The following is a 14124-nucleotide window of genomic DNA, read 5'->3' as shown; positions in this document are numbered from 1 at the left end:
TAAAGAGGGCTGGAAGCCAAAAGCACTAAGAACTTTTCTTGTGACTAGTAAATGAAAGGGGTTTGAATTTTGTTTAGAAATAAAATATTATGAATATTGGGAAAAATAAGAAAGAACTTTGCATTTTGGTATTTCATGAAACTGGAAATGCTATAATTCAATAAAAATAACAGTAACTAGCACTTTAAAAAATTAACTGATGTGTTGATTTTAGATATTTAGTTTTTGTATTACAACGTCTGTGCAGTTTATAAACATTTTGAACTTGTATTGTGCTAGGTGCTGTGGCCTATAAAAACTGAAGTGAGATTGCTCTCTGCCTTCAGAGAATTTACAACTGTCATCACAATAAATGAAGGAATGAGCCATATAGATTTCATTAGTTAGAAGAGAGCATTTGTTATCAGCTTTATTTTATTTTATCATCAGAATAGGATCCTCAGACAAGGAAGATGCTGATTTATTCTTCTGTCAGACCTGCTTCAGCTCAGAAGTGTGGCTATATGACTTTTCAAGGGCACTCAGTGTAAGTTAAAGAACAATGTTGGAGGCTTTGACATACAGGAATGCAATTTTGTTTATTATTGTTAATATAAGTCTCTTACTTGAAATTGTCATAGTTTTCCTTTCCATAATTTTGTATATAAGAATAAAAATTTTAGCTACTTTGATCAAGGGAAGCCAAACCAGGGATGTTGGTTATGATCTAATAATAGGTGTATTCTGTGATATGAAAATTGTTTTTCAAATTTAGTCTCATGAATTACCTATTGCTGTGGCTTAAAACAAAAATTTAGTAGATTAAAACAATAATAATCATTTATTATCTTATACTGTTTGTGTGTGTCAAGAGTCTGGAAGCAGCTTAACGGGGTGGTTCTGGCTCAGGGTATTTTGTGATTGCAGTCAAGATGTCAGCCAGGGCTGCAGTCATCTGGGTGGAGGGTGGCTCACTCAGGTGGTTCACAGACTTCTGCTAGTTTTTTTCAGGAGGCCTCAGTTCCTCACCCCTTGGACCTCTTCATAGAGCTGCTTCAGTTGTTTCATGACTGGCTTTCTCCAGAGTATGTTACCCAAGAGAGAGCAAGATGAAAACCACAGTGTCCTTTTTGACCTAGCATTGGAAGTACTGTCATTTATGCAATATTCTATTGATTATGCAGGTCAGCCCGATTTAGTATGGGAGGAGATCGCACAGAGTATTACTACCAGGGAGGAAGGAATTATTGGGGGTCATCTCAGAGGCTAGTTACCACACCTGATATAAAAATCTAATGGTTTAGAAAAGTTTTGGAAATAAAAGGGAGAGTATCAGGAAATTAGAGGTAAATCTTAGAAAATAAGGTTTTGTTCCATATAGTGGGGTACATATCTTTTTCTCAAAGAAGCATGGGTTATAGAATGAGTAATGCTGGGGCAAGATATTTCAACAACCTTTCTGAGTCTTTGATCTTCAGTGGTAAAATGAGAATCATATTTACATTAAAGGGTTGTGAGCCTCTGTTAATGTTTAAAATACTCAAAACAATCTCTGATAGTAGGCATTCAATAAATGTAGCCTGTTATTACTTTTGTTATTGATCAGTATTTGTAGCCATCATATCCTCAACTCTCATGTGTATTCAACCCAATCTAATCTTGCTTCTGCCCCCATCACTACTGAAGTCATATTTTTGAAGGTCACTAGTGAGCTTCTGATCCTCACTTCTAATTACCCCTCTTAGTCTCTTCCTTCTTGATCTCTAAGCAGCTTATTATTTTTATTTTCTTTAACTTAAGGTTATATTTTATTGATCTTACATATGGACAGTTTATAGGCTCTAAAGTAGAAAGTCAGAGTCTAGGCATTGTAATGTTAGTGTTTTACTCTATAATTCAGTTGCAGCATTCCAGTTAGACAAATAGTTACATAGATAGAGAGATGCATAGGTAGAATAGACACCTATATTCATCATCTAGCTCAATTATCTTAAATATTTTTTGGACTTTATTGAGATAGAATTAACATGTAACTGTAAATTTAACGTGTACCACATGTTGATTTGATATTTATATATTGGAAAATGATTACCACCATAGCATTATCTAACAATTCCATCCCATCACATAATTACCATTTCTTTTTTGTGGTGAGAACATTTAAGATCTGGTTTTCAAGTATATAATACAGTATTATTAGCTATAATCACCATGCTGTACTTTAGATCCTCAGAACTGGTTAATCTTATAACTAGAAGTTTGTACCCTTTAACCAGTATCTCCCCATTTCCCTATCCCCCCAGCCCCTGGTAACCACTATTCTACTCTGAGTTTGGCTTTTTTAGATTCTATATGATAAGTGATAATCATATTTGACTTTCTCTGACTTCTTTCACTTAACATAATGCCCTTGAGGTTTACACAATTTGTTGCAAATGTCAGAATTTCCTTCTTTTTCATGGCTGAAAAAGAATAATATTGCATCACGCACACTTGTGCACGCATGCGTGGACCCCATCTTCTGTATCCATTTGTATGTTGGCATACACTTAGGTTGTTTTCATGTTTGGGCCATTATGAATAATGCTGTAGTGAACATGAGGGTGCAGAAATCTCTTCTATAAGCAGCTTTTGATAGTTTTTAATTTCTCTTTTGGAAATGCTCCTTTAGTTTTTGTGGTACTGTATACAAGGTGTGCCAATTAAGTTCACGAACTTATTGCAGTGGTGTTTCTAACCTTTTTTGATATCAGAGGAATTATTCCTTATGAATTTGTACCAGTTGGACAAACAGTTAACCAAGTTTGCTATTTGGAAGTGCTGAAAAAGGCTTCATGAAAAAGTTAGACGGCCTGAACTTTTTGCCAACAATTCATGGCTCTTGTATCTCGACAACGCACCAGCTCACACGGCACTGTCTGTGAGGGAGTTTTTAGCCGGTAAACAAATAACTGTATTGGAACACCCTCCTACTCACCTGATCTGGCCCCCAGTGACTTCTCTCTTCACCTGAAGAGAAAGGAAATATTGAAAGGCAGACATTTTGATGACACTCAGGACATCATGGGTAATAGGATGACAGTTCTTCTGATGGCCATTCCAGAAAAAGAGTTCCAAAATTGCTTTGAATGGTGGACTAGGCGCTGACATCGGTGCATAGCTTCCCAAGGGGTGTATTTTGAAGATCACTATAGTAATAGTCAGCAGTGAGGTATGTAGCGCTTTTTCTAGGATGAGTTCGTGAACTTAATTGTCCGACTTCATACATCTCATTTTGTTCCTTATTGCTGTTTTGAATTCCAAAAGATTTCGTTGTTGGCCCACTTCTCACTTTTTGAGAAATTTCATTTATCTAGTCTAGGCAGTTTCAAATCAACTATAGATTATTTCATTATCAACGATTTCCAACTCGTAACCACTAGCTTTGACCTATTTTCCAAATTGTAGATCTCTATTTTTATCTGTCTCCTGACCATCTCAGTTGTCCTATTGGATACCTAAAGTGGTTTGTCAACCCAAACTCCTGTCTTTTCTTTGCCCAAGATTTTTCTTTGTTGTTTTTTCTACTTGGTTAATAGTATCACTGATCATCCTTCTTTTTACCTGGGCTCAAAATCTTGGAGAGCTTCCATTCTCTTAATTCATGTTTAGTTATTTGCCTAATTTTTGTTTCACTTCTTGATATTTCCCCTTTCCCATATTTCATGTAATTTGAAATTTCATTGCTACTGCTTTAGTTAGGCCTTCAGTATGCTTTGTTCATCTTTTATTTTAGTATTTCACATATTGTATTTGAATTTGTCTTTATGTGTGTCTTCTCCATGTCTGATTCATCATTACAGTTGACTCTTGAACAGCATGGAGGTTAGGGGTGCCAATTCCCCTTGCAGTCGAAAATGCGAGTATAACTTTTAACTCCCTCAAAACTTAACTACTAATGAATAGTCTACTATTGATTGGAAATCTTACCAATAACACAAATTAGTCAATTAATACATATTTTGTATATTATATGTATTATATGCTGTATTCTTATAACAAAGTAAACTAGAGAAAAGAAAACGTTATTAAGAAAATCTTAAGGAAAAGAAAATACATTTACAATATTTATTTAAAAGCTGTCTATATGAGGACCCATGCAGTTCAGACCCATGTTCAAGGGTCAACTGTATTTCTTTAGAGCCTGACATAGTGCACAGAATATACATCTAATAACTTTCATTGAATGAATAAAGCTTAGTAACTTACTTAATGATAATAGTAAATAATCTAGAAATATTTATTTTGCACCTCTTTTATACACGTATAAACAAGGTGACAAAAACCCTGACTTTCCAGTCAAATGGGGAACAAGTGACATAGATAAGTAACGAAAACATAAGGTAGAAATGTTAAGTGCTATAAATAGTTTCAAATGGAGTACTACAATATTTCATAGGAGGGAGTGATGATATCCAGCTGGAAGAATCAGAACAAAGCATAAAGGAGGTTAAATTCGATCAGGACCTTAAAGGATGGTTAAAATTTGGAAATTAGATTTAAAAGTTGGGGGGTAGGGGAGCTAATTCCATGTAGAGGCAATAGTTGTAAACAAAGGCAAAGATGGAAGAAATATTGAGGTCGCTAAAATAAGTAGAAAGTAATTCATTTTGGCTTTAGGGTCAGATTGTGAAAATGAAATCGGTTTTCTCCAGTTTGGAAGATAAGCCTACAAACATAGTTTGGACCATTCTGGGTACCTTAGACCGGTAGATGAGTATAGGCTTTATTCTTGTAAGTTTTGAGCAAAACAATCAGACTGATGCTTTGGAAACGTTGATATGGCAACAGTTTGTCAGATGTGTTAGAGAGATGAAAATCTATAGATTGGTAAGCTAGTTAAGAGTCTGTTGTAATAGTTCAGGTAAAAGGAAAGGAGAGAATGAATGTAAATGAGATTGTGGTAGTGGAATTGATGGAAGCAGATTACTGAACTCGGATGGAAAGGAGAATGTAGGAATGTGCACTCCACCAGGACAGGGATTGTCACTTTCCACATGACTTATCCCAGGTTCCTAGAGCAGTGCCTGGCACATAGCAGATTCTCAGTAAATTACTGTGAAATGAGTGAGACAGTGATAACTGAGATTATGCATTGCTGTTATTTGGATACTGGCCATAATGTTAACAGAAATAAAGAACATGAGAAGAGCAGGCTTTGGGAAGAAAACGAATGGAATTTTGGACATTCTGAGTTTATTTTAGTAGACATGTGGCTGAGGATATAGAGTTGGGATTTATTCACATGTAAATAATAAAAGCTATGTCAGTGAATGTCAGAGTATGCTAGTATGGATATTTACAAATGTGAATATGTCATATATTCTAAATGATTTCTTCCTATTACAAATTATATGTTTTATTCATTTAGTATGTATTTAATAAATTCAGTAATAATTTAATGTTGTAACAGCTTTTGCATATTGAATTGCATTTTACCAATGGGCTGCTTTTGAATTCCATGAAAATTTTGAGTCATGCATGCATATTCCTTCTAATATACTATAGGTTTTGGATTTTTAAATATGTGCAACAGTACACTGATTTTAAATTTTAATTGATTATAAGAATTTGTATAACAGTTTTTATTGACTTTATAGAATATTTCTACCATCAAAGCCCAGCTAGGTTAGTTTATTTCTATTTGGGGATAAAAATTAAGATTAATTAATGGAGACTCTTTATACAGGACACATGAGAATGCTAGAATGCCCTCTTTTGAGGTTTATGATTTGATTTACAGAACTGACCTTAGAACTTTTGTGTTAGGAAAACATGACTGATTTCTAGCTGATGAGCCAGAGAAACCAGGTCAGATGTAACTGACTTCCACATTATTCACAGACTACCCAGTATTTCTGGTGAAAAAAATTAAACAGGAAATGCAAAAAGAAGAAGTGGAAACTGAAAAAGAGATCATTGGAGAATGTTTCTGTGATGCTGTAGGTCAGCACATGATGGACATATTTTTAAGCATATATCAGAATTTTATTCAAGAGTTCCGCTTGGAAAAGTTTTCAGATAAAAAATGTCTGATGTAAATTTTATCCAATTATAAAACACTGTTAACAGGGATTATGACTCCTTTAAAGGTTTATAACAAATATTCCTTGCTCTTTCTCTTCAAATACCTATTTATTTTATTGTTTATTAATCCAATAATTAGATTGCAATGTGCTGACTTTGAATGAATATTGAAGCAAATGAGAGCCATATAAGTTAGATATTTTATTGATGGAAGTGGTCATATTTCTAGTGTGTTATATACGAGACTAATGATGAGTTGATAGGAAGTAGGAATTTTTTTAGCTTCTGATCTCCTTCGTCTTCGAAATGGTCTGTGAAACCTATCTGTGGTTGGAAAGGAGATAAGCGGTGATCTATGGGTTATTAAAAATTAACAAGACATTTGTATTGGCAGTATTATTGAGTACATATTAAATTTGACCTATACACTATTTTGTACAATAGATAACGTTGTAGAAAGTTCAAGTAATATATTTAGGAGACCTTGTTATTTAAAGCATATGTAAACTGGGCTCTCCATATATTTTCTTAGCAGTCTGTAGGTTTCCTGTGAAAATTAAAAATATAGTGTATTTATGTCAGCAGTCATCAAAAATATAAAAGGAGCATAGTCTAGATAATCTGGAGGACCGTTTTATAAACTAGTACTGCCAGGAGATTGCAGTGCCTATGTTTATGCTTGGCTCCCGGTAGTACTATCCTACATTGTCAAGTTAATAAGAACCGAAGCATATCTAATGCGTAAATGACCAGTCGATGGCCGAATGATGTCACAGCCCATTGTATGACGTAAGTTTTGTGATAATTCACATTCTGTTCTTAACTAACATTCTTTGAGCATCTTCTGTGTTCTAGGCACTGTTCTAAGTACTCTTCATGTATAATCATGAATCATAATTAATATAAGGATTTGTGTTTTAAGAATTTTTAATTTTCACAATAGACCTGTGAGGTATATGTGGTCACCATTTCTGTTTTACAGATGAGGTCACTGAAATACAGAGAAGTCAATTTTCCCAATCTAATAAATGCTAGAGTTGGTTTTCATACACAGTGTCTAACTCTGTAGTTCCTAGCCACTCTCCTATGCTGCCGCACCTAGAGAAAGGTACTAGGGGAATTACATCAAATCCGACACAAAGTCATTCATCTAGGCTTTCCAGACTCAGAAGAAAAGGTCTGTTGGCAGTCAGCATTGTATTGGTGGCCAGCATTGTATTCATTCATATTACCAGTTGAGATTTTGTTTCTTCAAACAACATGTATTTTCCTGTCATGTTAATGTTGGTTTTGTGGTTGTATTTGGATTGATTTTGTTAGATTTTACTATTACATGAGTTGTTATAAACCCTAAAAATTTTGTTCTAGTTTACATATATTTCAATAATAAAACAAAAAAATTAGAGTAGAGATTACAGTATAGGTGCTGATGAACAGAATCGTTTTGAATTCTTTGGAAATCAAAGAAATCTTTTGTAATGGGCATAAATACATGTATTGATTTTATTTATTTTACAAATTCATAGTTTTATATAAAGTATTAGATTTTCTTAGAAAGAAATGAGGAAACTCTTTGTTGTTTTGTGTATTTGAATGTACTCCTTCCAACCCAGGCAAGTGCTCTGGTGACTTGCTAGAGACAAACAATCCATAGGTACTAATGTAGACACTACTTTGTAGGCTTTTCTCCCTCCCCTTGGTTTCCAGTTGCGGGCTATTCTTTTGTCACAAGCATGGAATGGTATCCTATTTAGGGAGTACGCTAGAATCTGTTACTATAAAAAAACGCAGAGGGTCTTTTGTTCAGAGGGAAACTGAGGCAGTAAGAAGCAAAAAGAGTTGTCCCTGATTTCACTGAGATTGTCTTGATTTAAATGAAATTATGATTCAGCCTTATAATCAAAATGAAGACTTTCATTTTTCTCTTTATAAAATTTTAATCATTTTTTTAAAAATTTGTAAACTTTCCTTTTGTAAATTTAATTCATTTTCATTACATGTGAGAAATTCTGCTTAGTGTGCTTTTTCAATCATCTTTAAAGTAATTTTCTCCAAAGAGGAAATCCTTTTGAATTTAAGAATTATTTACTGAGCTCCTACTGTGTACAAGTACTTTGCTAGTCATTGATGATTTATTTGGTTTCTGATCACATCCCTTAATTTGGTACACATGCCTGTTATACTCCAGAAGTAGAAAAACCTCATGAGACATTTGAGTCTCTGCTCCTGTGATAATTTATTTCCATAAGTATTCTCTGGCTGGATTTATTTGTTCCTTTCTTATATTTTTCTACTACTAGCAATTTACTCTAAGCAATGTGTTCATTTACTCTCTTAAAATACCTATGGAAGTACTGTAACACAATCACTACTCTACAGTTGTAGGACTTCAATATGAAATCTAAACTGTGAACTAAAAGATTTTCTGATGTTTGATAAGATCTTCTGGACTGACTTCTTTTTTTAGACTAGAAGTTAGTAGTGTCTAAGACATACGAAATTGTAAAGAAAATAGTGAGTGTGTGTACCTTTTTCTTAAAAGAAGGTCCATACCTTAGGACTTTTGTACACGAATAAGTTTAAGAATTAATGGTCAGTAAACATGAGGTTGAGCTTCAAATGTAATCTTAGGAAAGCTGTGGACCACTAATAAAGGTCGTTTCCAAAAAAGACTTTCGTTTGGGTATTTTCTGTGACCACTTCCAACACCAAATATAGTTCTTTTTTTCTGGACCAACAACCATTTTCTGACACCAACTGTGTGTCTAACAATTCAGTTCAGTTCTGACACTATCTGGAGTTAGCACAGACCCCACAGTATAAGGGCTTAGTCCCACAAGACTGTTCCCACTTAAGACACCTGCTGAAAATGGGGTACCTGGGCTACCCACACTTCTGCCTGGATAACTATAAATTTGAGGGTTCCCATGACCGCCCTTCAGGATTGGTAATTTGCTAGGATGACTCACAGGACTCATGCAAGTGCTATACTTACCATTACAGACTTATAAAGGATACCACTTACGGAAGAGATGCACAGGACAAGATACGGGGACGGGGGGCTTCGAGCTTCCATGCCCTCTCCCAGCACATTGATCAGCCTCTGAAACCTGAAGTTGTGTGGAGTTTTTAATGGAGGTTTCATTACACGGGCATGATTGATTAAAGCTTTTGCCATTAGAGATTGAGCTCAATCTTCAGTTCCTTTTCCCTCCTCAGAGGTCTGGGGTGGGGCTGAAAGTTTTAACCCTCTGATTGGTTAATCAGGTTGTTGGTTTTTCTGGGGACCAACTCCCGTCCTGAAGCTAACTCCCTACTCCCACCCACTCAAGAGAATCATCTCATTAGTATATAAAAGGCAGTCAATTCCAAAGGTTTTCAGAGCTTTGTGTCTGGAAGAACAAATATTTTTTTGTTATAAAACAATTGCATTACTGTATTCCCTCAAATTCTATATAAATAGTGAATCTTACTGAATATTTTTGGCTTTAAGAATGCGTGACATTAACATTTTTATACAGAATTTTCCTACAAAAATGAACAAAAATGCATTGATTTTTCAGGTTTCCTTGTTTTATTGGAAATCTTTTTTACTGCATATTGTCAGGCTTGTTTAGTCATGGAACTAACAGATTGGTCACTAATCTAAAAGCAAGTGGTAAATTCACTTGGGCAGAATATCATTCACTAGACTTGAATACAGAGTGAGTTACTCTGGAGGTGTATTTTGTGTTTTGGTGTTTATATGTTTGAAACACTCTTGGCCAGTGGTTCTGAGGAGGGCTGATTTTGTTCCCAAGGAGACATTTGGCAGTATGTGGAGAAATTTTTGGTTGTAACTACTCTGGTGGTGGTGGAGGGGAGTTCCTACTGTTATTTAGTGGATCCCTAGATGCCAGGAATGCTACTAAAAGTCCTGCTATGCACTGAATGGCCCCTCACAACAAAGAATTATCTGGCCCCAAATGTCTGCTTGTACTGAGGTTGAAGAAGGTTGGAGGCCAATTTAGGAATCACCAATAGTTAGATGGTATTTGAAGCTTTGAAGCTGTGAGACTGGATACAGTCACCTATGAGTAAGCTCATGACCAGCGCTTGAGCTCTGGAACCTTATCCACTTAATACTATTGTTATGATAGATATGGAGAAACGCTTTTCATTTCTGTCCCCAAACCACTTAGTGAGAGACCAAACTGCAACCATCCAAATTACCTACACATGGTTGTTAGTTGGTTTATCTGCTGGTTTGTAAAAAAGAATACAACCTTTTACTATCTTTATAGTCTTGAACTGTTATGGAGGACTTTCTAGACCTCCAATAAAAAGTATTTGTATTCAATATGAAAAGATTTCTGGAGATTGTCAGAATTCAGAATAACAGTATGAATGTACTTAACACTGCTGAATCACACACTTAACAATGATTAAGGTGGTGAATTTTATGTTATGTATATGTTACCACAATTTGAAAAATTTGTACCCAGTGTTTCATATTTTCTTCTGTAGTGTTCATTGTATTCCTCTAGGACCATTGTTCTCTATAACTATTATCTTTCAGTCAAGAGAATCTGTGATCTCTCAGGTGATTTTTTTATTCTTTTCAAATGTCCCTTAATTTTTACAGTGTACAAATTAGCCATTGTCTTAAAAATTAGACAATACTGGATTGGTATAAAAGTATAGTTTTTTTTAGCTTATTAAGATTAATTGATGTATTTCACTAAATTCTCAATTTAGGGAATAACATGTAGTCATCGTGTGGATATTGAAAAAGAAGCAATTGTTTAGCTTCAAATCCTTTTAATATAAAGGTTACTCAATTCATGTATTCCTTTTCTTTCTTCCTAATAGGCTTTCAAGGATATGCTGTATTCAGCTCAGGACCAGGCACCTTCTGTGGAAGGTAAGATGTACTAACCCCTACATTTTGTCACATCAAACCTCTTTAAGGAAAGATATTTTAAACTGCACAGTATAAAACCAATTTAACCTGCCTCATTATGTAGATATTTTTGATTTTTGTAATAAGTGAGTATATTATGATTATATTATATTTCAATCAAATTTTTTTTTGTTCACATTTTCCCTATGATGGATTTCTTACATGTCCTTAAATCACCTTAGAATTGTGAATCACAGATATTGGGTTAGAGTCAAAGTCCTTATTTGTGTCATGTTCACACCCCTGAAGGTATTTTCATGTCTGTCCGTCGTCCGTCCATCCATCCATCCATCCATCCATCCATCCATCCATTCATCCATCCATCCATCCATCCGTGAATCCTTAGTCCTTAATTAGTCTGGGCAACACAGCTTTTCCTTTCTATTTATGCCATTCTTTAGACTGGGACTAGTAAAACAACGAAGTCTCTCTCTTTCTCTCTCTCTCTCTCTCTCTCTCTCTCTCTCTCTCTCTCTCTCTCTCTCTCAGAACGTACTTCCTTCAACATCTGAAAATCTTTACCAGGATACTGGCACTTAGATATTAGTTTCATAATATGTCACTGAATTTGGTTTATCATATTTTAATATACTTAATTTTCTAATATTTAGCTGAAGACACTTAAGATTTATCAAACTGTTTAGTCCTTTTTTGGATTATCTCTTATTTTGTGTGTCCTAAAGAGTACCACCTCAAAATATTTTAAGAATATAAGAAAAATGTGATTATGTGGAAGTTAAAGATTTCCTCACCCTGTGTAACTTACTTTAATAGCGGTTCTTTTAATTTTATTTTCAAAGTTGGGCTACTAATATTTGATATTTTTTCTTTTTTCATTTTACCATGTGGTTTGTAACAAAGATTCTCTGAGATATGTTCAGAGTTACAATGATCTTTCTTTGTCCATCCATGCTAGGTCAATTTTCATACACTCTTAGCTGTTATAGAAAAATGGAATTCTGTGAAAGTATGCTAAAATGAAAAATATTTAGAGTTAAGAGCTTTTTTCTATGTTTCATTGGCAAGAGATGTTCATTTCTTTGGACCCTGTTGTAAAGGGAGTGTTGTAGGGTGATCATCTAGATGTATGGTCTGCTTTCATAAGGGAAATACCCGCACTTGTTTGTTCTTTGTACTCTCAGATAAACAGACTAAAGCCCTATAGTTTTTATCTTCTTAAAATGAATTTTTCTCTTTTGAGACACTGGAGGATTAAAGGTATTAGAAAGTGGTTTAAAGAAAGTTATTCTGTGTAGTATTGAGGTTAGAAACGTTATTAGGTTGGTGCAAAAGTAATTGCAGTTTTTGTAATTATTTTTAACCATTTAAACCGTAATTAGTTTTGCACCAACCTAATAGTAAAGGAACTATACTTTTGTATTTCATTTGCACTGTGATACTATATTAATTTACTGCCTTGTATATGGTGTTAAATTTAAATAATCATCATTTTGTCATTTATTCTTCCTATTGATTTCATATATCTTTAAGTTTTTATTTAGCAGTTATCCGAAAAATAATGCAACATGAGCAGGTTTATCAACAAAGTCTAACAGAACTTTCAGCCTTTAACATTTTTAAAGGGAAAAATGTTTGATAGGCCTTGATTATTTTTTTAAATATTGTCTTTCTCTCTTTTCTTCACTAATCTTTTTTCTATACCTTAAGTTTTAGTGGACTTAAAACCTTTGGTGTCAGTGAGCAAGGTGTTTTTTAATTTTTATCTAAAACTGAAATATACTGTAAATTGGTGGTTCTCAAATCTGCTGCACATTTAACTCAATTTACCTGTATTTTGTTTGTTTGTTTGACAAATAGTGATACTTAGTCTCCATCTCAGACCAATTAAAATAGGATCTCCGATGGAACCCAGGCACTGTTAGTTTAACAGTCTCCCCAGTGGAGAATTCCTGCCATAAATCTTAAGTAATTTTAGATCCGTATCTTTGATGCTAATTTCTTTTAGACAGTAATTTGCCAGTAGGTTTATAGGCTTCTTAAACTCATTGATAGTTTGATTATTCTGTTAGCATACAAGAGAATATGACAGTCAACTTACGTCACAGAATTAAGAGATCAGTGACATTTCTAATTGAAAAGATCATCTTGCCTCACCTTCATTTTAGATTTGTGTGCTCTGAGACCAAGCTAAGCTAGCACTGCTCAATAACAACAATTGGGATTACTGATGCTGTATGTAACAACAAAAGGAGAATTCCAGAGATTAACTATTATTGAAACATAAAGACTTTTTTTATATTGACTTTGCATTTTTATCTAAATATCTTTGAATAAAATTTTTAACTGGACATTTCCTTGTATCTGTGTATTTTTAAAAGATTTACGAAGTGTTACTTTTTTTGAATAATACTAAACTGATTTGTTGTGGTAAAAGCTAATTGTATCTTTCAAGAAACCTGTCGGTACTAATTTATTTTTAATTTTTTTTTTTTAATTACTCCACATAGTTCCCATAAGTATTTGGAAAGATTTATAGAATTAGATAAAATATATTAGATAACAGCAGTTATAGAGGTTAGAATAAGGGAGAAACGAAGACAGAATAGTGACTTAAAGCTCCACTAAATTTAATATATAAAATAGACGCTGGGGGTCAAATATATGGTGATGGAAGGAGAACTGACTCTGGGTGGTGAACACACAATGGGATTTATAGATGATGTAATACAGAATTGTACACCTGAAATTTATGTAATTTTACTAACAATTGTCACCCCAATAAATTAAAAAAAAAAATAGACGCTGTAAAGATCCTGGAACAGAAACAGAACATCTGGTAAAAATTAAGGTAATCTGAGTAAATTATGGACTTTAGTTAATAATAATGTATCAGTCAATACTGGTTCATTAAAAGTGGTAAATGTATCATACTAATGTAAGATGTTAATGGTAAGAGAAACGGAGTAGTGGGTATATGGGAACTCTCTGGGCTACCTTTGTAATTTTTCTGTAAATCTAAAACTTAGAAAATAAAAAGTTTATTAAAAAAATAGATGCCATAAGGTTTTATATAATTGCCAGAAGTTAATTATAAATTCAACTCTGAATTTTCTGGAATTCAGAAGATAGAAGAGAGCATGATTAATTTCAGAATTCACATAAGATAAATTTTTAGC

The 14124-nt window shown here is 33.9% G+C and overlaps 1 protein-coding gene across 2 annotated transcripts in view; it reads left to right on the top strand.

Annotated features, from left to right (window-relative positions):
* The window catches only part of XPR1 (xenotropic and polytropic retrovirus receptor 1), a 138378-nt gene that overhangs the window by 13262 nt on the left and 110992 nt on the right, over window positions 1-14124 (top strand). For both annotated transcript variants that reach the window (XM_081026994.1, XM_081026995.1), the window contains exon 2: window positions 10897-10948. In XM_081026994.1, coding sequence (XP_080883120.1) covers window positions 10897-10948 — 52 coding nt within the window. The remainder of the gene's footprint in view (window positions 1-10896; window positions 10949-14124) is intronic.

The sequence above is a fragment of the Rhinolophus hipposideros genome (assembly GCF_964194185.1).
Source record: "Rhinolophus hipposideros genome assembly, chromosome: 19".
In the NCBI taxonomy this organism is placed as follows: domain Eukaryota; kingdom Metazoa; phylum Chordata; class Mammalia; order Chiroptera; family Rhinolophidae; genus Rhinolophus; species Rhinolophus hipposideros.
The sequence above is the reverse complement of the archived record's forward strand: the minus strand, read 5'-3'. Positions and strand labels throughout refer to the sequence as shown.